The sequence below is a fragment of the Oncorhynchus mykiss genome, chromosome 21, assembly GCF_057628025.1.
Source record: "Oncorhynchus mykiss isolate SJ-2025 chromosome 21, ASM5762802v1, whole genome shotgun sequence".
Classification (NCBI taxonomy): domain Eukaryota; kingdom Metazoa; phylum Chordata; class Actinopteri; order Salmoniformes; family Salmonidae; genus Oncorhynchus; species Oncorhynchus mykiss.
Window position 1 is genome coordinate 20,720,935 of NC_143042.1, and position 23,669 is coordinate 20,744,603.

Here is a 23,669-nt window from a genome sequence, read left to right on the forward strand (position 1 = left end):
CTACTGTGAAGAATAGGATGAACACAGCTCTGTATTCGCTATCCCCACACACCAGGACTTCTTGTTCACTTCATTATGAGGGGAAGGATGCACCATGCCTAATACGGCTCAGATGCCAGTTTGTTCACCAACGCAATTATCAGGTCTGGTTCCAAAATGGATTCTTGCTCACCTACTAGACTGTATACCAAGTGATCGTTTGTGGTCACTTGTACAGGGGGACACAAAGATATCCTAAACATCAATACTACGCCCACCTCGGCCTTTTCTCACTGCTCCAGTCCATATGGCACAATCCATACATTTTATATTAGGTGGGCCTTTAAAGTGCCACCCCTGCAGGAACGAGGGTAATTGACTTTGCAAGTGTACAGGGGACTAATTCAAGTAAAGGGAAATGTGTGCGTGTCTGTCCTTCTTTCAGGCATAATTCATTGTGTACATCTGCACCCCACGGGAAACAAAGAAATCTCAATTGCATACTCTCGTTTACGCCTTCTAAAAACCCATTGGAGGAGAAGGTCAGAGGGGTGGGACCTCTGACTCCTCATCCAATGGGTATTGAGGAGGCAAGGAGAGAGGACGCTTTTGAGTATGAAATTGAGATTCTCCCACGGAATTACTATCCTGCTATGCTGAATCATGCACCTGGGTGGAGTGATTCCACCAAGAAGGGACAGGACAAAACAGCAGGTAAAAAAAATATTTTATATATATATTTTTTTAATCCAAAACATTGTCAAACCTGAAAATACACATCTAAATGTGTTGATAACACCATGGGGACAACAGGATAAAAGAGTCACCCAGGAGTAGAAAGCACATGATGGACGCCACCACAGACTGATAAAATGAACCAGTGACTATTTCATAGTAAGAGCTCAACAAGAACCTGGTTCTGCTTTATTTACAGTGAATACAAAAATAAGGCCTTACTAACAAAGAGACATCCATGTCCTGGGTTAGTGAGGAGACTGCACTGAACCACTAGTCTACTCAAGTCTGCGTCATTCTCTATAGTGCACTACTTAGGCACTGTATTTCCCCGATACAGTGCCTTTGGTTTGATCAGGGCACGCATATTAGGGCATTGGTCAAAAGTAGTGCACTACAGGGAACAGCGTGCCATTTCAGACCAACACATAGGGAAGACCTCAATTGCATACTCCTCGTGTCCTCTCTCTTGCCGTCATTATCGAAACCCATTGGAGGAGAAGGTCAGAATGGGCGGGACCTCTGGCTTTCTCATCCAACGGGTTTTGAGAAGACGAGGAAAGAGGACACGAGTTCAATTAGACTGCTTATCTGCTGTTCCACACTCAGTAAAAAATAGTGAGGAGAGGAGAAGCAAAGTTAACATTCAGGAATAATACCTAGTCAGTCACGTGCCGTTTGCTTACCTAAATGACTGGAGAGGGGCATTGGTGGCTCCAGACCTGACCAATCAGTAGTGCACACATTTTCAGTGATCGAACAGTAACTTGTAATTGATGAGTTATAAACTGATATGTATTCTGTAGGTCTATTACTATTTTGGGACAAGTTACATGCCATCGACATTGACCACTAGCAGAAAGCGAGCATATAGGAGTCATTTGAGTGTGTCGGAGGTCATCCAAGATGGTGAAAAGAGCCAATACTTTCACCTACGAGAACTTCTAGAAATATAGAGTGCTGCAGGTGAGGGCCTAAGGACTTGGAAGAGAGTGCACTGCTGCAGAGGCAGGGTCTGAAGGCAAAACGGCAGGCATAGAAACATTCCCCCACTGTACCTACTTTTCCCAGCCCCTCCCCCTGGACCATGCAGACCTACAGTGTTTGTGATTTCCCTTAGCCATGGAGACACATTCAGTAAAATTGTAAAAAATAAAACATTTAAAAATTACCTTGTCTGAGATTCAGATAGCCTATACATTTCAAACTCTGGACCTCAATGTCAGTTCCAATGCATTTTTTCATTGTTCCCATCTAAATTGGGGACTGATTTAGACCTGGGACACCAGGTGTGTGCAATTAATGATCAGGTAGAACAGAAAACCAGCAGGCTACAGACCTCATGGGGTAAGAGTTGAGTACCCCTGCCCTACACTGTAGCCTAAAGTACACTGGTTTATAAAGGGGATTGAAGTCACAAGGAATACAGGCCTAGTCTTCATATTTACTGTTGTTGACAAAACACCTTTACAAATATATACAGTGCCTAGTGAAAGTCGACACACCCCTTGCACAGTCTTCGCATTGTGCAGCCTTACAATTCCATCTAAAAGGGGAATACATTAGATGTTTTTATCCTTCCGATCTACAAAACCGTCAACGTTTTCAAAGCAAAAGAAAATGAAAGAACATTTTCCAAATTCATTACAAATAAAATAAAATAAAAAGTTGTTTTGATTGTGCGTGTCTTCCCACCCCAGAGGTCATACTTGGTGGGAAGCAAATATCTATAGAAATAGAAGTAGATTAACGATCTGGGCATATGAGGAAAAAGTGCAAAAGAGAGTATCTGAAAAAGCCTTATTCTTCCTTCAGGCAACCACTGAACATCCCCATGTATGGAACAGTAGGGGCGCCACCGCTGTTCTGAAAAACACATCTAAATAACCTAAAGTAACTTCCTATCACAAGAACTCTCGAGACGGAAGTCAAATTCCTGTCTGGCAACCACCACATTGCTCTAAACGCCACCTTCGTTTTCAGATCCGGAAAGACAAAGGAGGAGAGGAGGAGAAGATTAGACTATTGAGATGCAGCCCATGTCAGTGATGTCCCTGTAGAGCATCTATCACTGACAGAACAGAAGAACACACTGCAGTGGAAACCAGAGGTATTAAAAGGACTTGGCTAGTGCCATATGTACATTTCTGTAATGTACATATCAAATCAAGCACGTCTGTCAGAGACCAGTGGAAGAGAAAGAGAAGTCATGTTGAAAGGTAGAAACATTGGAAGAAGTGTGAAAAGGGAGAACCGCCGGCAAAAAGGACTCTTAAAAATACAAGTCACCAAGCGGTTAAAACACTTTAGCTCGAGTTCTTTTAGTAATAGGAGGCTTATAATAAATATTAAAAAAATAATAAAATATACGTACACATTTCAACAATAACAACTATGATAATAATAATACTGTTTAAAAATTGACATACAAATATAATTTTGCTCAATGTCTGTAGCTCTACTCTGGTCAGTAAGAAAATTAAGAAATTATAAATTATTATACATTAAAAAAAAATCCAACACCATCGTTTTTCCATTTAGGGTGTAGGTCCTCTCTGTGTTGCAACATTTGAGACAAAGAATAAAAACAATCCTCGATAACCTGAATTCTTCCTATTTGAAAGACATTTCATGAAAAAGTGTCAGTATAAAGTCTTCCCTTGTGTGACAGACAGGTTGTTGTGTAGCCTCTGGAGTCCAGGAGGAGGAGAGTAAGTGCACTTTGAACTCTGGCATGCTGGAGAGAAGGGTGTGTGTGGTGAGAAGTGGAGGTCTGCCTGAGGAAGTTTTTGGACATGGGAATTCCTTCCTGGTCACCTGACCACACAGGAACGGGAAGCTACAACAACAAAATGTCTAAATGCATGTAGAGGGGTGATAAAGATATCAACCTAAAGCAGGTTCCCTTTTCAGAGGGCAGTTTGTGATGATGAGTATCTTGATTTGAGTGCTTCACCCTGGAACCATGGAGACTACCTCTGCAGAACCGCCCATTGGCTGATCAATGTGTGGGCGGGATTGTGAGGAGGGACCACACATCCTAATATGGGATGGGCAGTGTGAGAGGAGGAGCCAAATCATTCTGACCCACCAATGACTCCAAGTCCCAGAATCCCTCATGGGTACAGGTGCAGAGCTGAGTGACATCACTGTTAACAGGGCAGGGCCCCGTGGTACTGACATTGGGTCAAAGGTCACAGATACTAGTCCAGCTGCCCAACATTCTGTCCATGTCTCCTGTTATTGTCAATGATGCAACTTGGACTGCAAGGGGAAAGAGAGAAACAGGGGGAGAGGAAGAGCAGGGGGAGGGCAAGAAAGGGAGATTCAAGTTGACAGTCAAGCTCAACCCATATCCAAAGACGACATCAATCTGTATAATCCATGACAGTAAAAATAAATATGAGGCAGGCTATTTTTTTGTTGAGCCAAGGTAACTTCAGTTGTCAAGTGAGGTGAATTACCATGTGAGTAACCAGGTGAGTTAGGTGTGTTTACCTGTCGAGGTGACTCGGGGCCTGAGGCCAGAAGTCCAGTGCTGTTCCTCCTGAAGATGCCGTCCAGCCCTGCTGCTGCTTTGGTCACCTTACTGGGCTTTCCTCCTCCTCCGTACGCACTGGGGCTCCTCCTCTTTCTCCCCTCCACCCCTCCTCCGTAGGCCAGGGGGCTGGGAGGAGGAAGGGAGCTGGGAGTAAGGGGTGAAGGGCTGGGGTGGTCTTTAGTGAGGGGGTAGGGTGTGGTGGTGGTTTGGTCAGGGTTGGAGTACCAGTCCTCAGCCCTGACCCCCACCTCCCTGGTACTGTGTCCTAAGGTATTTCTCCTACCACTAAGGGGGGGCACGCCAGAGCTGAGCATGGGGGTGGGAGTCAGAGTGTGGTAGCTGCTGTTGTTCCCCCTGAGAGTGTCAGAACTAGGTGGACGGGTGGTCCTCCTCTTCTTGGCCGCGCCACCATTGGCCCCTGGGGGCCTGATGGGTTTGGTGGTAGTGCCATTACGGGGTTTCCCTAGGGCAGAGACAGGGGCCACGGGCTGGGAGGGGTCCCTGATGCCAAACAACCCTGCTGCTGATGCATCCTGGGGAAAGGCTGTGGTGTAGGGCCCAAGGGAGAAGGCTCCGTTGGTGGAGGGAGGGAAGGAGAGGGGGGGAGGAGGGCTGAGAGGGCTGGGGGAGGGAGTGATGATAGGAGGGCTCCCGAGGGAGAGAGGGCTCTCAGCAGCCAGGGGCACCTTTCTGTAACACAGCAGAGGACAGGGACGTTAGAAAAACCAGAGCAATAATGAAATACATATGGATTTACAGGGGTTCAGAGACATTTCTGTCTATAATATGAGCTGGCTGCTGATGTCCTATGCCAGAACCCCAGCAGAACCAGGTCATACTAACATCCGCCATTCCACACCTATTAATAGTGTCTATGAGTATCTGTGTGTCTTCCCCAGACAGCTGAACTCACTTTCTCCATAGAACACCTCAGAAGTCTAAAGCTGGATGTATATACATTGGAGTTTGTCCCAGAGCCCCAGAACAACGGGTCGACAAAATCATTTATGCTGCTACAATTAACACACGCACACACTTTCCTCACCTCCACATCTGAGCGTTGACATGTTTCTCCACCATGCAGTGTAACGCCAGCCTCATCCTGTCCCACCGCCGGTCAAACACATAGTGACCACGCCCCATCAGCCTGCTGCTGAACGCACAGCACTGAGACACGGAGGGAGGGGTTAACACGATCAGAAACAAAATATATAGATCAAAATCAGCCTGTATGGATGGCTTCAAGCTAGGGGTGTAACAGTTCACCAAACCCATGGTTCGGTTACGTATTGAGGTTTTGGGGTCATGGTTCGGTTCGGTTTCGGGACAGCGGGAAGACTGAAATGACATTCACAATGTTCAGCATTCACAATGTTCCTGGCATTGTCTGTTGTGACAGGATTGTTATGTTGGTTTCCACTCTGACGAGGCGTTTGTAACCATGTGGGAGGTGGGAATTTACCAGTTGTGAAGTCGTAAATACCAGTGAGCTGCATTCATGTGATTTGAACTCATTGAGAAACGCAGATTGGCTAAAAGTACAGCTATTATACAGTTATATAGTTCAAATCCACATCTTCTAAATCATGTTTTGTTGTCGCATTTAACTTCATAAAAACGCTGTTATAGAGGCCATTTCCTTAGTAGGTGACGTCAAAGGTCAGTATGTGGGAGAAGGGGAGAGCTCAGGATGATAGACGAGTTTCCTACGAGTAATAACGAGTTGGAGGGCTGTTTGAGTGGTAAATTCCCACATCCATCTTGGTGACGAAAGCACCATGACACGGTCTCCTTCAGTGCCAGTGAACATTGCAATGTGACTCGGGCACTTTCACAAGGTGCTGCCGGAAACCCCCTATTTTCAACCACCGAAAACAGGCGCATATCCGCGGCTATAAACCAAAGACAGTAAAAAAAAATATATAAACATAGCCTACCTATCGCTCTTGTAATTTCTTCAGCCCGGTCAGAATCAGCTGCCAAGGGCTGCTTGCATGCGGTATGATGAGGTGATGTCAACGTATTTGTCAACATTTGAGGTGTTGCCAGCTGCATAGGCTATTCTCGCTGACCAGTGGCGACATACTGTTAACGTTTTACCCACAACTCTATGTCCACCGCTAATGTAATCTACTAGGAATGCAAAATGTTCCCAAACGGGAGATGTAAAACGATGGAGGATCCTCCAATTCTGGTTTATCGACCCCACTATAGAACTAGTTCCTGGCTGCGCCTCACAAAAAGGCACATTGAAATGCGCACATTAATCAAAATTAAAATCTTAATTGGCGCATAGCTTGTTTTAATGGAATAGGGGGGCGTTCGGCTCAGATTTACTCAAGAGGCGTAGGCCTGCAATGCAGCATAGCCTATAGGTCTAGTGCTTCTTATCTTGTAATATTTGTATGCATTCATTTGTGTTTACAGTGCGGAACAAACTGAGGTCTTCGTACCGAATGGTTCAGTACGAATACGTGCATCGTTACAGCCCTACTTCAAGCAGTACGGTGACATGGCAATAGATCCGCAGCCATTACTAAGGCATTGCTCTGAAGCATTACCATCAGGCAGGCCGGATGAGGTTTCCACCATATCGCTTACACAATCAAATCTCTACAAATAGTGCGCAGGGGGGGGGTTGGGAGATATTGACATAAAAGTAATTTAACGATACATTTGGTTCGATAACAATAAATACACTCTTTTTTTATTATTTAAAAAAACAAACTTTCCATTAGGGGCAGGGATCTAGTTTTACAGTGCCAAGTTAGACATGAAAGAAGTCAGCTATTTCATCTAACATGTTCAGGGAATGGATGGATACTTTGAAATAGGATCCAGAATGATCAGATTTATTTTTGGCTGCTAGAGATTAATTTGCCTGCATCCTTTTTTTTTTTGTACATTTCATACATCATTTACCACCTGAGGAAGTGGGAACTCAAAACACATGATCTATATTGCTAACCCTAAATATATAATACTGATGCTAGACAGCCATGTAAAGGATCTAACAGTAAATGTAATGTCCAACAAAAACCTTCCATTGGTAGGCATCAATAGACGACTTGATGTATTGACTGCAAATGGCACATTCCGGCAGCTCATCATTTTAATTACATACCCTGTTTGGAAAGTGGTGTACGTTCCTCAATATTGAGAGTTGAGAAAAAGAGAATTTTTTAACAACAGTAAAATACTATTTTAAAAAGTTGTTTTCCCGCAATTCCATTTTGAAACGTTGCGGCAATGGTCGTATGCTTGCGCTTATCAGAATGCATCTGTCCCTTCACATGGTGCGCAAAAGTGGGGAGAGAGAGTGAGACCGGGCAGCAAAACAGGGACAGGGAAGATACTGTACTTTCAACGCAGAAAGCAGGTTAATGCACATTACAGTTAACAGAATAACTCTTTAGAACAAAAACATTGTGTAGCATATTCACCGAAAATTACAGACGTAAGCAAAATGCTTCGGTAAGAGGGCAATGTCCCTGCCGGTAGTTTTCGGTTTATCTTCCCAGCTCTAGGGAAGGGGCTTAGGGCTGATTTCAGTCTGGGTGTTAGACTGAGATAAGGGAACACTTTATAAAGGATTTACAATTAGTTTATCAACCATTTATTTGTTTACAGATATTTTAGAAGCAGCTGAATTTTTGTGATTACTTACAAACCCTTCGTACAAATTATACAGTTGAATTCGGAAGATTACATACACCTTAGCCAAATACATTTAAACTCAGTTTTTCACAATTCATGAACATTTAACCTTAGTAAAAATTCCCTGTCTTAGGTCAGTTAGGATCACCACTTTATTTTAAGAATGTGACATGTCAGAATAATAGTAGAGAGAATTATTTATTTCAGCTTTTACTTCTTTCATCACATTCCAAGTGGGTCAGAAGTTTACATACACTCAATTAGTATTTGGCAGCATTGCCTTGAAATTGTTTAACTTAGGTCAAATGTTTCGGGTCGCCTTCCACAAGCTTCCCACAGTAAATTTTGGCATATTTCTCCTGACAGAGCTGGTGTAATGGAGTCAGGTTTGTAGGCCTCCTTACTCACACACACTTTTTCAGTTCTGCCCAATACCTTGACTTTGTTATCCTTAAGCCATTTTGCCACAACTTTGGAAGTATGCTTGGGGTCATTGTCCATTTGGAAGACCCATTTGCGAACAAGCTTTAACTTCCTGACTGACGTCTTCTATTGAAGCTGTTGCTTCAATATATCCACATAATTTTCCTGCCTCCTGATGTCATGTATTTTGTGAAGTGCACCAGTCCCTCCTACAGCAAAGCACCCCCACAACATGATGCTGCCACCCCCATGCTTCACATTTGGAATGGTGTTTTTCGGCTTGCAAGCATCCCCCCTTTTCCTCCTAAAATAACGATGGTCATTATGGCCAAACAGTTATATTTTTCTTTCATCAGACCAGAGGAAAGTTCTCCAAAAAGTACCATCTTTGTCCCCATGTGCAGTTGCAAACCGTAGTCTGGCTTTTTTTATATGGCGGTTTTGGAGCAGTGGCTTCTTCCTTGCTGAGCAGCCTTTCAGGTTATGTCGATATAGTACTCATTTTACTGTGGATATAGATACGTTCATACCTCTTCACAAGGTCCTTGGCTGTTGTTCTGGGATTGATTTGCACTTTTCGCACCAAAGTACGTTCATCTCTAGGAGACATAACGCGTCTCCTTCCTGAACGGCTGAGTGGTTCCATGGTGTTTATACTTGTGTACTATTGTTTGTACAGATGAACGTGGCACCTTCAGGCGTTTGGAAATTGCTCCCAAGGATGAACCAGACTTGTGGAGGTCGACAGCTTTTATTCCTGAGGTCTTGGCTGATATCTTTTGATTTTCCCATGATGTCAAGCAAAGAGGCACCGAGTTTGAAGGTAGGCCTTGAAATACATCCACAGGCATCAAATGATGTCAATTAGCCTATCCGACGCTTATAAAGCCATGACATGATTTTCTGGAATTTTCCAAGCTGTTTAAAGGCACACTCAACTTAGTGTATGTAAACTTCTGACCCACTGGAATTGTGATACAGTGAATTAATTATAAGTGAAATAATCTGTCTGCAAACAATTGTTGGAAAAATGACTTGTGTCATGCACAAAGTAGATGTCCTAACCTACTTGCCAAAAGTATAGTTTGTTAACAAGACATTTGTGGAGTGGTTGAAAAACGAGTTTTAATGACTCCAACCTAAGTGTATGTAAACTTCCGACTTCAACTGTACATATTTTTGCACATAGCTACCTTAATGTTAAATGTTGGGTAGACAGGTACAGAGATAGGTACAAGACACTTAACCCAAATTGCTCCTGTAAGTCATCCTGAATAAGAGCGTCTGCTAAATGACTAAGGGTACAGGTACATACCCCCAGTGGTCGAGGGTGGTGAGGGGAGTAGTGGCAGGATGGTCGGTCATCGTCTCTGTCAGGGCCATCTGGTGTTCCTGGGTCGCCCTCATCACTGGACAGACGACCGTCCCTGTCCCCTCCTGCCCTCTGCCAGACAGGGACTGGGGGGTCCTGTGTTGAGCCTGGGGGGACGGGGGTGGAGGATAGGACAGCAGCACCCCCACTACCAGGTACCCTGCACACAGAGAGGGAGAGAGAACGAAAAAGAGACAGGCAGAAAGAAGAGAAAGTGAAAGGAAGAACATGTTTAGAACTAGACACTAACATGACTTACAAATACTAACAAGTGTCAAAATCAGTTTGTTTCACTTTGATTCTATCAACAGTAGGTTACACTCCCTAGTGGTGTGAGTTTGAACTGACAGTGATTTTCACAATCAAATAAGTTAATTGGTTGCGTACACAGATTTGCAGGTGTTGCAGAAGGTGCAAGAAAATGCTTATGTTACTAGCTCCAACAGCACAGTAGAATGTCTTACAAATATGCAACTTTGGTCTAACTTTGGTCTAATATTACTGAGCAGCAAAACACAGAATCTTCATTGAAAAATGTAACAAACATGATTCCATTGAATGAATAGAAGCCATACATTGACTTTGGCCTCAGTGCTGCCCCCTACCTGGGTCTGTGTGCATTAGCCAGCCGCAGTTTGAGAGTGGAGACGGTTCTGCCATTGTGGCAGTGGGGGGGCAGGGTGGAGGGGGTAGTATCATTGGCACGGGTGCTCTGACTGCCTCCCTGTGACTCCCTCCTCTGCCCTCCCGCCTTATCTTTCTCTTTCGCCCCCTCCTTATCTTTCTCCTTCGCCTCCTCCTTATCTTTCTCCTTCGCTCTGCCCTTGTGTTCCGCCAGGAGGATATCAAACTCTTTCTGCCTGCCTGGGACGGCCCGTCGGTGGATCAGGGAGTGAGTCTGGAACACACACACAATATGATAACAAAGACAAGTGGACACAAAAGGGCAATAAGAACACATTTAAATGAGACTTAAATTAGTTTTACCCTGGTATCAAGGAAAATAAAGCACACAAGGCAAAATGAAGTAATGCGCACGTATGGTCAGAATAAGCTGTGTAGCCAATCAAATGTGAGGTCAGAGGTCAGTGTGTCTCACCTTGCAGGTGAGTGATCGCGTGCAGGACCGTTTGCTCTCTGGGTCTTGGACTCCACAGTGCTTGTTAGGGTCAAACACCCTCCCTGTAAACACCAGACAGTCATCAAGAACCAAACCAGGTCATCACAGCTGATTTCAGAATTTTGTCTTCCAGAGTACCATGAAGTCATCTTTTGCCAAGAGATATTGAATGACGGGAGAGAAGTGTCTTACAAAGTTGTCTTATAGGACCTACAGTAGACTGTTCTTTGACTGAAACTTCCCAAATTCCACTGAGAAGTTTCCCCTACGTTAAACAGTTCAATTGTCCCTGTAATCTCTACATGTCATCTCTATAATCTAGGTAGTTATGGGAGTGTGCGTGTGTTTGGGAGATGAGGCGTGTGTGTGTGCATGCGGGAGATGAAAAGTGTGTGTGTGTTGAGATGAAAAGTGTGTGTGTGTCTCTCATGTGTTTAGGAGATGAGAGTAGAAGAGGCCAGTTGGGAGTCCCAAGCGGTGGGAAGGTTTTTAAGGAGCAGAAGCCTTGGCAGCAGTAGCTCATGAATTACACTTGTAAATCAAAGAGTTGGAGTGACGCACAGCACAGAGACAACAACATATGGGGGGGGGGGAGACTGGGAAAAGAGACAGGCAAGAGGAGTAAAGGAAGAGAGGAGAAAGGCAAGAGAGAGAGAGGGAAAAGAGAGCGGCGGAAGAACAAAGAGATAGGAAAGTTGGAAAGAGATGCACGAGGGAAGTCTCCTCATCCACAGCAGAATTAGCAAGGCCCCAGTGCATAGGATTAGTGTTGAGCAACAGCCTCCACTCTCTCTTCTTTCAAAACAGCCCCCACCCATGCCAAGTTCCTAACCCATCATATGAATCTGTTCATGCCCCATCACTCTCATGACTGGGCAACTTTCAAAGGTTAGGGGAGATAAGGAACATGGAGGGGTTTTACACTTATAAACATAGGCTATATATTTATACCATGACCTTTATAGTGCTGAGCAAGACATGCACATTCCTGGTGGTAGAATTGAAGTTGCTCCACCTTAAATTCTTCCCTACCAGATAAAAGGTACATTAATACATTGTATGTTCTCTCCATCCGCCTTTGTGTCTGTTCACCTCGGAGGAGGATGATGTTGGCTGATCTCTGGTCAGTTTTGATCCCTGATTATAATAATTTAGATATAATATATGCTATTTAGCAGACACTTTTATCCAAAAAGCAACTAACATCAAGCATTAATACATTTTCCGTGTGGGTGGCCCCAGCGGGAAATCAAACCCATGATCATTGGCGTTGTAAGCACCATCCCACCAACTGAGCCACACATGGTAATGAAGGTAGGATTGGGGTTAGGGTACACTGATCCTAGATCTGTGGTTAGACTGTGTTCTCACCTGACAGTCTCCTATGAGGCCTGGGGGTCTTGGTTCCATTCTGCTGTTTCCTGTCCAGGGGGGAGGGGGTTGCGGGGGTCCGAGGGGTATGAGAGGGTCTGCGGTGATTCAGGGGGGAGGGTGAGGGGGTAGAGGAGGGTTGTTTGTCCAGGGGAGAGCGAGCCGGGCTGGGCCGGCGGTCCACCAGGGATGGGGGTGTTGTGGTGGAGCAAGGGGTGGTTGGCCCGCGGCCGTTCACCAGCTTTTCCCGAGACCCCCTGAGGGGAGCTGGGGGGATCAGGGAGGGTTTGAGGGAGGAGGGAGAGGAGCAGGAGGAAGAAAAGCAGTTGACTCTGACGTGTGTTCCCCTCTCTGCCCGGCCCAGACATGGCATCTTCTCCAGACTCACTACTGGCAACGACACACTGATGGGGGGAGAGAGAGAGAGGGATGGCGCGACAGATAAAGCAAGAGAGTGAGAGGAACGATATAGAGAGAGGAGGGGGGGGGGTGCTAATTGATTGAGTAGAAAGTTGTGGGATTGTTTTTATTTAAAAAAATAACCATGACAGGGATTCGATGCAGGAAGTGTCTGCATGTTCACAAGATTTGGCCTGTTTGTGCACCCACCATGTCTTGCTGCGGACACCCTTGGGAGGGTAGACAGCGAGCGGGGCTTTGTTGAAGCGGGAGTGGGGGTAGTCTCTGGGGACCCTGAAGGGCAGAGGGGGAGTAGGACCCAGGGTGGGGGACACTGCCACATTGGGCTTCACAGAGACCACTGGACCCCTGGAGGGACACGGGGAGCCGTGCCGACGCTCTGAAACACACACACACACACACACACACACACTGTCAGGAGATATACAGACTGAATACAGACTGAGCGTGAACCCACCTGGTAAACACCCAGCATCATGAAAATGTCTTAACACTGTAGATCACTGACTGGTCAGTTATTCACACAATGAATCTGTGATGTTTGTAAGTGATCCATGGCTCCAGACTGCAACCATTTGAATGGAATTTTATTAGTGGTCACATCGGTGCAAGCTTTGCATTGTCACTCACTCAAACCTTCCCCTTTTTTGGGCAGCTAAAAGCACGATTTTGTCAAACAGTGAAGTACATTATACTCATGATTCCTATAAAGGAAGTGTCCGATTGTATAATATCTCAAAATCCAATTGCAGGAAAAACACAGCTTTGGAAGCAACTACTGTTGTCCCTGTCGAAGAGAGGAGGGTCTCAGCTTTTTATATGTATAATTTTGTTGTGTTACAGCCTGAATTTAGCACGGATTAATTTTAGATTTGTTTGTCACTGGCCTACACACAATATCCCATAATATCAAAGTGGAACAATGTTTTTCAAAATGTTTACAAATTAATAACAAATGAAAAGCAGAAATGTCTTGAATCAATAAGTATTTAACCCCTTTGTTATGGCAGGCCTAAATAAGTTCACGAGTACAAAATAAGAAGTTGCATAGACTTACTCTGTGTGCAATAATAGTGTTTAACATGATTTTTGAATGACTACCTCATCTCTGTACCCCGAACATACAATTATCTGCTAGGTCCCTCAGTCGAGCAGTGAATTTGAAACACAGATTCAACCACAAAAACCAGGGGGATTTTCCAATGCTTCGCAAAAAAAAGGCACCTATTGGTAGATGGGTAAACATTTTAAAAGCAGACATTAAATATCCCTTTGAGCATGGTGAAGTTATTAATTACACTTTGCATGGTGTATCAATACACACAGTCACTGCAAAGATACAGGTGTCTTTCCTAACTCAGTTGCCGGAGAGGAAGGAAACCACTCAGGGATTTCACCACGAAGCCAATGGCGACTTTAAAACAGTTAAAGAGTTTAATGGCTGTGATAGGAGAAAACTGAGGATGGATCAATAACATTGTAGTTACTTCACAATACTAACCTAATTGACAGAGTGAAAATAAGGAATCCTGTACAGAATACAATTATTCCAAAATATGCATCCTGTTTGCGACAAGGCACTAAAGTAATACTGCAAAAAATATGGCAAAGCAATTGACTTTTTGTCCTGAATACAAAGTTATGTTCAGGGCAAATCCAATATAACATATTACTCACCATTTTTTTTAAAGCATAGTGGTGGCTGCATAATGTTATGGTTATGTTTGTAATCGTTAAGGACTGGGGAGTTTTTCAGGATAAAAAGAGAAACGTAACGGAGCTCAGCACAGGCAAAATCCTAGAGGAAAACCTGATTCAGTCTGCTTTCCACCAGACACTGGAAGATGAATTCACCTTTCAGCAGGACAATAACCTAAAACATGTAGCCAAATCTACACTGGAGTTGCTTACCAAGAAGACAGTGAATGTTCCTGAGTGGCCGAGTTAGTTTTTAATTAAATATGCTTGAAGACCTGAAAATGGTTATCTAGAAATAATCAACAATTTGACAGCGTCAAGTTTTTAAAGACAAATTGGCAAATGTTGCGCAATCCACGTGTGGAACGCTCTTATACTTATCCAGAAAGACTCACATCTGTAATAGCTGCCAAAGGTGATTATAACATGTATTGACTCAGGGTTTTTTTTTTTAATTTTAATTTTTTTTATAAAACGCTGTATATGTATATATATATATATATATATATATATATATATAGAGAGAGAGAGAGAATTTTTCTTCCACTTTGACAGGGTATTCTTTTGTAAATCGTTTACAAAAATGAAAGACAATTCATTTTAAATCCACACAACAAAACGTGGAAAAATTCAAGGGGTGTGAATACTTTCTGAAGGCACGGTATCCCTCTCATTATTAAATACTTTTTTTCTTTACATAGTTGAATTTGCTGACAACAAAATCACACAAAAATTATCAAATGGAAATCAAATGTATCAACCCATGGAGGTCTGGATTTGGAGTCACACTCAAAATGAAAGTGGAAAAACCACACTACAGACAGATCCAACTTTGTTGTAATGTCCTTAAAACAAGTCAAAATGAGGCTCAGTAGTGTGTGTGGCCTCCACATGCCTGTATGACCTCCATACAACACCTGGGCATGCTCCTGATGAGGTGGACAGGAGGATGGAGCGAGACATGATGTCCCAGATGTGCTCAATTGGATTCAGGTCTGGGGAACGGGCGGGCCAGTCCATAGCATCAATGCCTTCCTCTTGCAGGAACTGCTGACACACTCCAGCCACATGAGGTCTAGCATTGTCTTGCATTAGGAGGAACCCAGGGCCAACCGCACCAGCATATGGTCTCACAAGGGGTCTGGGGATCTCATCTCGGTACCTAATGGCAGTCAGGCTACCTCTGGCGAGCACATGGAGGGCTGTGCAGCCCCCCAAAGAAATGCCACCCCACACCATGACTGACCCACCGCCAAACCGGTCATGCTGGAGGATGTTGCAGGCAGCAGAACGTTCTCCACAGCGTCTCCAGACTCTGTCACATGTGCTCAGTGTGAACCTGCTTTCATCTGTGAAGAGCAAATGCCAAACGTCCTGCACGGTGTTGGGCTGTAAGCACAACCCCCACCTGTGGAGGTCGGGCCCCTCATGGAGTCTGTTTCTGACCGTTTGAGCAGACACATGCACATTTGTGGCCTGCTGGAGGTCATTTTGCAGGGCTCTGGCAGTGCTCCTCCTGCTCCTCCTTGCACAAAGGCGGAGGTAGCAGTCCTGCTGCTGGGTTGTTGCCCTCCTACGGCCTCCTCCACGTCTCCTGATGTACTGGCCTGTCTCCTGGTAGCGCCTCCATGCTCTGGACACTACGCTGACAGACACGGCAAACCTTCTTGCCACAGCTCGCATTGATGTGCCATCCTGGATGAGCTGCAGTACCTGAGCCACTTGTGTGGGTTGTAGACTCCGTCTCATGCTACCACTAGAATGAAAGCACTGCCAGCATTCAAAAGTGATCAAAACATCAGCCAGGAAGCATAGGAACTGAGAAGTGGTCTGTGGTCACCACCTGCAGAATCACTCCTTTATTGGGGGTGTCTTGCTAATTGCCTATAATTTCCACCTGTTGTCTATTCCATTTGCACAACAGCATGTGAAATTGATTGTCAATCAGTGTTGCTTCCTAAGTGGACAGTTTGATTTCACAGAAGTGTGATTGACTTGGAGTTACATTTCCCTTTATTTTTTTGAGCAGTGTATATATATATATATATATATATATATATATATATATATATATATATATATATATATATATATATGAGAGACAATTCATTTTAAATCCACACAACAAAACGTGGAAAAATTCAAGGGGTGTGAATACTTTCTGAAGGCACGGTATCCCTCTCATTATTACCTTAGGTCTACCATATTTGTAGGTTATTAAAAAACAACTTTAAAAAACTTTGAGATAATCTAGCGGAGTTCTAGGCTAATTGTTTGAACATGCGCGGTGATATATAAATATATTTTGATTTGTTTAACACTTTTTTTGGTTACTACACGATTCCATGTGTGTTATTTCATAGTTGTGATTTCTTCACTATTCTTCTACAATGATGAAAATAATAAAAATAAAGAAAAACCCTGGAATGAGTAGGTGTGTCCAAACTTTTCATTGGTCCTGTATATTGCGTGACAACGTTTTTTTTTATGGGTGAGACCAAATCATGAACTGGTGATCCATATTGCAGTAGAGGGCATTGGAGAGAGACATAGAGAGGAGAGGATAGAGAAGGAAGGAAGGAGGACTAAAGGAGAGGAAACTTACGGTTCTGGCTATGCATGTCTTTGAGGGAGGTGAGGGGGGGGGGGTGAGGAAGGTGGGGAGGTCCTTTACTCTCTCTGCCTCACTGGGACTCTACTCCCCAGACACCTAGTCGGGACAGAGGGACATGTCAAAAACACACACAGCCACACGGGCGCTCCCACACACCCCCACACGCTCTCGCACACCCACGCTCTCCCGCACACCTACCCGCGCTCTCGTACGCACACACCTCATTAAATGCTTATTGTAGACCTACTACGCATGCAGGCTTTGCACTAAAATTAGTGAGGAAAGCTTGTGAATTGTGCAGCGGGGATAAAAATAATGCATTATATCACTGTCAGCAAATAAAACTATTCATGATTATTAATTTTGTTCTGCCCTGGCAATTTCCTAAATAGACTTGGCCCCGGCACCACAGCCATCCTGCCAACTGTCCTCAGCCAACTACTGTCTGACAGGCTGTATCGCCCACTCCACAGAATCTGTCTCGTTGGTCACAGTTTAGTGACTGAAAGTGTGAGGAGCCAATACGATGACAGTGTGTGGGAATGACAGGGAGATTGCCTTACCCTGCCAATGAGTGCTGAAATACCAACAGCTCGTTAGAACAACAGGGATGAATGAGCACACAGATTAAGCAGGTGTCAGGGCGTGTGTGTGTATGCCAGGCGGCAGTCGTGCGTGTGTTCCAGGTGTGTGTGAGCGTGAAACTGCATCCGTCAGGCAGGTGTATGTGCAGGTGAGTAAATAGGCAAAGGTAAAGCAGAGGGGGCAGCTGTATTGGGAGCTAGGACCAAAGTCCACCTCATTCAGGTATGCAGCAGTAGTTACACAGCAGCCAATTCAGATTCACACACAGATGGGTTACTTACAACTGTGGTTTAGAGTACATTGAACAATGCACGCAAGTCTAAATCTTGTGCATCTGCCCTTCCAAGGTACAAGCAATCCCCTAACACAGATCTAGGATCAAAATACCCCTATCCTAACCTTAAACATTATTCAGGGGATTTAAAACTATCGGAACCTCTATCGGGTGGTTAGAGGCAACGTCTACAGAGTCCCTCAAGCCCGTTGCCATGGCATTGTCGAGCGAGTGAAGCGGTGGCTAGCGTGAGAGCCCTGTGAGCCTAGCAGCCACAGGAAGTAGGAAGCTGAGAGTCAGCATCGCACTGAGAGCTCAACTGGGTTTGTTTACATCCTCACTGCCACCGCTAGAGGAAGACACCCACCACAGAGAGAGAAAGAGAGAGAGAGAGGAGAGAGAGAGGAAATCCTTCTGCAACAGCCAATACATTTCATAACATGACACACAACGCAGCACATCACTAAACTGCTCTATACAAATCAACACTACACTAAACCTCACACACACACTATCACTGCAGCTGCTTCAACACAACAACTGCCCGCACTGGCACCAAAGCAAGCACACAAACAACTAACTGCCTCGCCAACACACTACACTGCAGGGAGTGCCAGCCCACACATCAAAGTCAGGAAACGAAACTAAGCTGAGAGGAGAGAGCCTGCAAGGAGTTCAATTAATCCAGGACCATAAGGGCAGTCACCAGACAACCCTATGAATAACAGTCTAGCACACACACACATTCTCTGAATGACACACACCCAACCTCTGAATAACATACAAAAGCTTTTCCGTTAAACTGCTTAGTCAGCCTCCGCCGCCAGCTACAGATGGGCAGAGAGAGAAACAGAGCTGGGTATCAACGGTCTGTCTGACTCCTGCAGACTGGCTGGCTGTCAGAAAGAGTATTTCTCCACACACACACACACACACACACACACACACACACACACACACACACACACACACACACACACACACACACACACACACACACACACACACACACACGAGCTGGAGGAGCATAGCTGAAAGGCATTGACCCCTGAGCAGAGCTGACCTCAGAGCCTGTCAGTGAACAGCTGTTGTGAGAGGAAGATTTCCTGTTTCCCTTAACCACAGATCTAAGGTCAGATTTACATGCGTTATAACCAGATTGTCACGTCTGAGAGGACTGCAGCTGGAGGCAGCAACCTGCAGGGGGCAGGAGAGAGCACTCAAGGGGGGCGTGTGTGTGCATATGCATGTGTGTTTTGCCTGTCTCTTGGCACAGACAGACTCCTCGCTCTAGGACATGTGCAGCCAGCCAGCAGCAGATGTAAGTGCGCTCCGTTCACTGGGGATCAACGAGAGCGTAAGCAGACGGACAGACAAGAGCTGGTTTTCAATTATTATTATTTTATCTTTAACTCTGCGTTGTTGGAGGAGGACCTGTAAGTAAGCATTTCACTGTTAGTCTACACCTGTTGTCTACAAAGCATGTGACATATAAAATGTGATTCTGATTTGGTCCAGCACTGACCAATGTTGAGGGACTCTTACTGTAATGGGTTAGAGTTAGGGGTCTTACCATAGTGGGTCTGGGTCATGTGTCAAGGTCAGGGTGGTTTGTACTGTAAGGGTAGTGTCAGAGTTAGGGTGGTACGTAAAGCTAGTGTGTTAGGGTTCTTACTGTAGTGTGTTTGGGTAGTGGGTAGTGTGTAGGTGTTAGGGTTCTTACCGTAGTGGGTGAGGATGCCCTGGGCTTTGACCACTTGGTTGCAGACATGGCAGACGACGAGACAGAAATCCTCCTGGTTGGGAAACTGGCCAAACACGTGCATCTCTACAGAAGACAGAGACAGGAACAGAGGTGAGTAAAGGGACAGGGGCTGAACTGGGACTAGAATCAGAAAGCTGCCTAGACATTTTTTTTATTTAACTAGGCAAGTCATTTAAGAACAAATTTTTATTTACAATGTGGGCAGAATTGAAAAAGCGTGTGCGAGCAAGAAGGCCTACAAACCTGACTCCATTACACCAGCTCTGTCAGGAGGAATGGGCCAAAACTCACCCAACTTATTGTGGGAAGCTTGTGGAAGGCTACCCAAAACATTTGACCCAAGTTAAACAATTTAAAGGCAATGCTACCAAATACTAATTGAGTGTATATGAACTTCTGACCCACAGGGAATGTGATGAAATAAATAAAAGCTGAAATAAATCACTCTCTTTACTATTATTCTGACATTTCACATTCTTAAAATAAAGTGGTGATCCTAACTGAACTAAGACAGCGAATTTTTAAAAGGATTAAATGTCAGCAATTGTGAAAAACTGAGTTTAAACGTATTTGGCTAAAGTGTATGTAAACTTCCGACTTCAACTGTATGTATGTATGTATGTATGTATGTATATTAGAGGTAGACCGATTATGATTTTTCAACACCGATACCGATTATTGGAAGACCAAAAAAAGCAGATACCGATTAATCTGCCGATTTGTGTGATATATATACATTTGTAATAATGACAATTATTTTTCACATTGTAAATTCTGGTCCAATGCTTTTAACTGCTAGGCTACCTGCCGGCCCTATTTATTAACAATGAAAATGCTTTGTATGAAGTACATTTAATTACCCATGTGACATTATTAAATACAAGGATGACATTTGAAATTGTTACTTGAATAAAAACAAACAACTTTTAAATGTAGTGTTTATGACGTTCACTCCATAAAAAAAAGACATATCTGTAGCCATCGATGATGGTAGCCTATGCACGTTTCACGCTTGTTGATTTTTGTCGGCCAATCAAAGCTGCTCCACGGTCAGAGGTTCCATGTGTGGCAAGTGAAGTGAGAGATCTCTAATCAATGCAAAATGGAATTAAAAGTTAGCTAAATAAGAAGGAGTGGGCTTCAACAAACAACCAAGAGGTGGGCTGTTGTTTAATCTGAATCACGGTGTTGCCATTTGTTTACAAGGATGGGGAGTGCAGTAATTGTAGCCTCAATGAGCTAGTTATCTAGCTGGCTAACTTGCTATCTTAGCTATCTTATGTATATCGATTGGATGCAGTAAAAACAGGCACTGTCATTGGATGATAAATAAGCAGCAGCTAATGTTACAAGTTTGCCTAACTAGCGCGGGCCAGCGTGGCTACTTTCTGGTCTCTCAGTCTCATAAATACACACCGGCCCCTCCTCCGAGCAGAACCATCTGCGTCTCTCCCTCACGCGAGATTAAAAAGATACATAAAAAAAAATATTAAAACATGTATTTCGACTATCGGGATATGCGAGGAAAAACATTTCTGATATTATTCTAATAGTGAAATTATTTCAAATGCCCATCCCTAAACAACGAGTATAGTACTTGTAAAAGCGCAACAATTTTTTTTTTTCATCTGTCTCTGCCAAGACAAATGAGAACAGTGTGTAGCTTACTGCCTCGCTCGCCTGCCAGAACAACAGAAACTGCCAAAACAGTGCTGCTGAAACAATCTGTCTTTCGTGAATGAGCGCTACCCAGGCAGAGAGAAACATACCGTCTGTCAGACACCCGCTGAGAAATTTTGTAAAGAGGGGATAACATTTTTCTATATTTGTGCATTGTCAAGTCTCACTTATCCTCGTAAACAACATTGTATGATAATGAATTGAATTATAGACTACATCAGCTGTTGACCTATGTAGCGGAGAGAAGGCATAATGCTGAGTTCACCATATGACTATGGGCATAATCGCTGTCTGGCACTAATCTCAGAGATGATTAGGCTATAGGTCTGTAATGATGTCACTCAGTCATTTTCAGCACCAGTTAGCTATTACTGTCTGCTTGACACATGGTATGACCTCATCAGCTGATGGTGTGTGTGTGTGTGTGTCTCACAACCTGCCCGACTCTTGGCCGGGGATCAACAACACTGGGAGACTCCATTCTGGCTGAGTGAGAGGATCTCCTTACCTTAACCATTAGGGGGTCCAGGGGAAACACAACTGGCCTTTGATCAGTATCTGAAGGGCAAGTCAATCTTACTCTGTCTCAGTGTGTTAGCCTGGGATCAGCAGTCAGAACATATTGGTGATTAAGTGATTCCAGTCTAGCTGGGACTGAGAGAGGCTGCTTTCGCACTCAGAGTCTGGCTGAACTGAAGACTGGGGAGTTAGTACTGAAGTTGTACTACACTTGAATGTCTGTCACTCTGGGTGGCCCTCCAACCTATAGTCATCAAATCCCCTCATTTTTACAGTGTAGGTAGAGCCAAGAGCCTCTAGGGTACAAACTCTAGGTAAGCAGGAAGGGAACATACTCATACACGCGTGACATTTCTTGCTTGACCAATATCATGGCACTAAATATCAATCCATTTGTAATTAACAAACGCGGAAATTCATTATCATGCAAAAAAACACATTTTTATCTTCATAATAAACAGTTTTAGGAAAAATGTATGCTGTGGTCGTCCTTTAGCTTTGAATTTGACAGGCTGTGCTGTGTTGTGTGGCTGTAGTGTTAAAATATGCAAGAATGTTGGCAAGAATGCTGGAGTGACAACTGGAGCGTCTTCAGTCCACAAGAACAAGAACAAGAAAAACAAAAACAAGGCTCAGGTGACAGTCACCACAGCACGTTTTGATCAACCTTACCTTCTTTGCTGAGTTTAGTTCTTTCCCAGTTGTGGTACAGCTCTTTCAAGCGGTTTTCGACGAGTGAGTCTGTATTAAAAGAATATAAGAAAATAGAGTTCATATTAGAGTTCATGTGCGATCGGTTAGTTGGTGGTTGGGGGGAGAAAAAAAAACAAATCTCACGCACGCCACGCTGAAACGTGTCATTACGTCTAGCTAGATAGCTAGCTCGCAGCTGTAACGTTATCTGACGAGCTGCCTTGATAAATCAAGGAAACTGTCACCAACAAGCAACGAAAGTTATCGTAGCCAGGACAGACATCAGTAAACTAACCCATGCGCATTACGAACATATTGAGAATGCATCAATTGAATACCGAGCATTTGTAAACATGAGTTTTATAGATCTGTAATGAATTTGGTAACTAGCTAAATATTTTTCAGTTTTGACAGATGCATGGAGGACAACTCAACACTGTTCGCACGTGCTATTTTTATAGAAATGAATGACAACATTGGACTTGCACTTACTGTCAGAATAGTGTAATTTTGCTGCGCTGATAAAAGTTGACCAAGGTTTACACAGGAACGTATCCGGATTTGGTAGTTGGCGAATCAATGTCGCCATTGCACTTCCTTCTAGTTGCTTGATTTTTTTCCATCTACTTCGCAGTAAGCTAAACGAGACTAGCGAGGCACCTGACGTCACCTTCGTCATGTTCCGTCTTCGCTCGGCTTCTGACGGCAAGGAGTTGAAAGGTTGCAAAGGGGTGTGGGGGTGCGCCTCTGAAGTTCATAAGTTCAAACGTTTGTTTTTCTGATACATAAATTACACGTGTGTTGTTTTTTCTCAAATTGCATTTCACCCATTTTTTATTTGCTGAAATATATTCCAATGTCTTACATTTTAAATATGTTTTAGTTCATGTTTCAGTAACAGTATAATATTTTAGGCTGGCAATAGCAAATGTAATGTACAGCACACTTGACCAATATATTAGTAAAATTACAGTATAATACAGTATAATACAGTACAGCAACGTGCAGTCGATACGTTGCGTATCCTAGCAATATCCTAGTCGGTCAATAGTAATTGTACTACAGACAAAAATGTTGGACACTTTTGCACTACACAAAGAAAATACCCTTTGCTGCCCACACACGTTATAATATAAAATGCCACTTTTGCTGATCACAAATTTGGCATAGGAATTATATAAATTGTTGCAAGTGCTTTTCAGCTCCATGGCACAACAACAAAA

General features: G+C 43.9%; 1 protein-coding gene across 3 annotated transcripts; it reads right to left on the reverse strand.

Annotated features, from left to right (window-relative positions):
- Positions 1–689: 689 nt before the first annotated feature.
- On the reverse strand, positions 690–23,128 carry LOC110501057 (ataxin-7-like protein 1). 3 transcript variants are annotated; one of them, XM_090214176.1, is made up of 13 exons: positions 22,939–23,080; positions 22,426–22,494; positions 19,513–19,617; positions 19,363–19,405; positions 16,922–17,026; positions 12,808–12,997; positions 12,199–12,602; positions 10,807–10,889; positions 10,313–10,605; positions 9,651–9,867; positions 5,301–5,422; positions 4,213–4,945; positions 690–3,978 (listed from the first exon to the last, which is right to left on the reverse strand). In XM_090214176.1, exons 5-13 carry the CDS (start codon positions 16,935–16,937, stop codon positions 3,961–3,963), a joined length of 2,076 nt encoding a protein of 691 aa, XP_090070302.1. In that variant the 5' UTR covers positions 16,938–17,026; positions 19,363–19,405; positions 19,513–19,617; positions 22,426–22,494; positions 22,939–23,080; the 3' UTR covers positions 690–3,960. The 3 variants fall into 3 exon arrangements, with proteins under 3 accessions (XP_090070302.1, XP_036813481.2, XP_036813479.2); XM_036957586.2 differs by lacking the exon at positions 19,363–19,405 and having other exon boundaries at positions 22,939–23,086; XM_036957584.2 differs by lacking the exons at positions 16,922–17,026; positions 19,363–19,405 and having other exon boundaries at positions 22,939–23,128.
- Positions 23,129–23,669: the final 541 nt, after the last annotated feature.

Bases quoted from the DNA above. Each gene is read 5' to 3' on its own strand.
- LOC110501057 (XM_036957584.2), bottom strand. From the start codon at position 23,125: ATGACGAAGGTGACGTCAGGTGCCTCGCTAGTCTCGTTTAGCTTACTG. The intron at 12,998-19,512 runs GTAAGAACCCTA...TGTGTGTTTCAG, and splicing joins GGGCATCCTCACCCACTACG to AGCGTCGGCACGGCTCCCCG. The intron at 5,423-9,650 runs GTATGTACCTGT...TCCGTGTCTCAG, and splicing joins ACCACCCTCGACCACTGGGG to TGCTGTGCGTTCAGCAGCAG.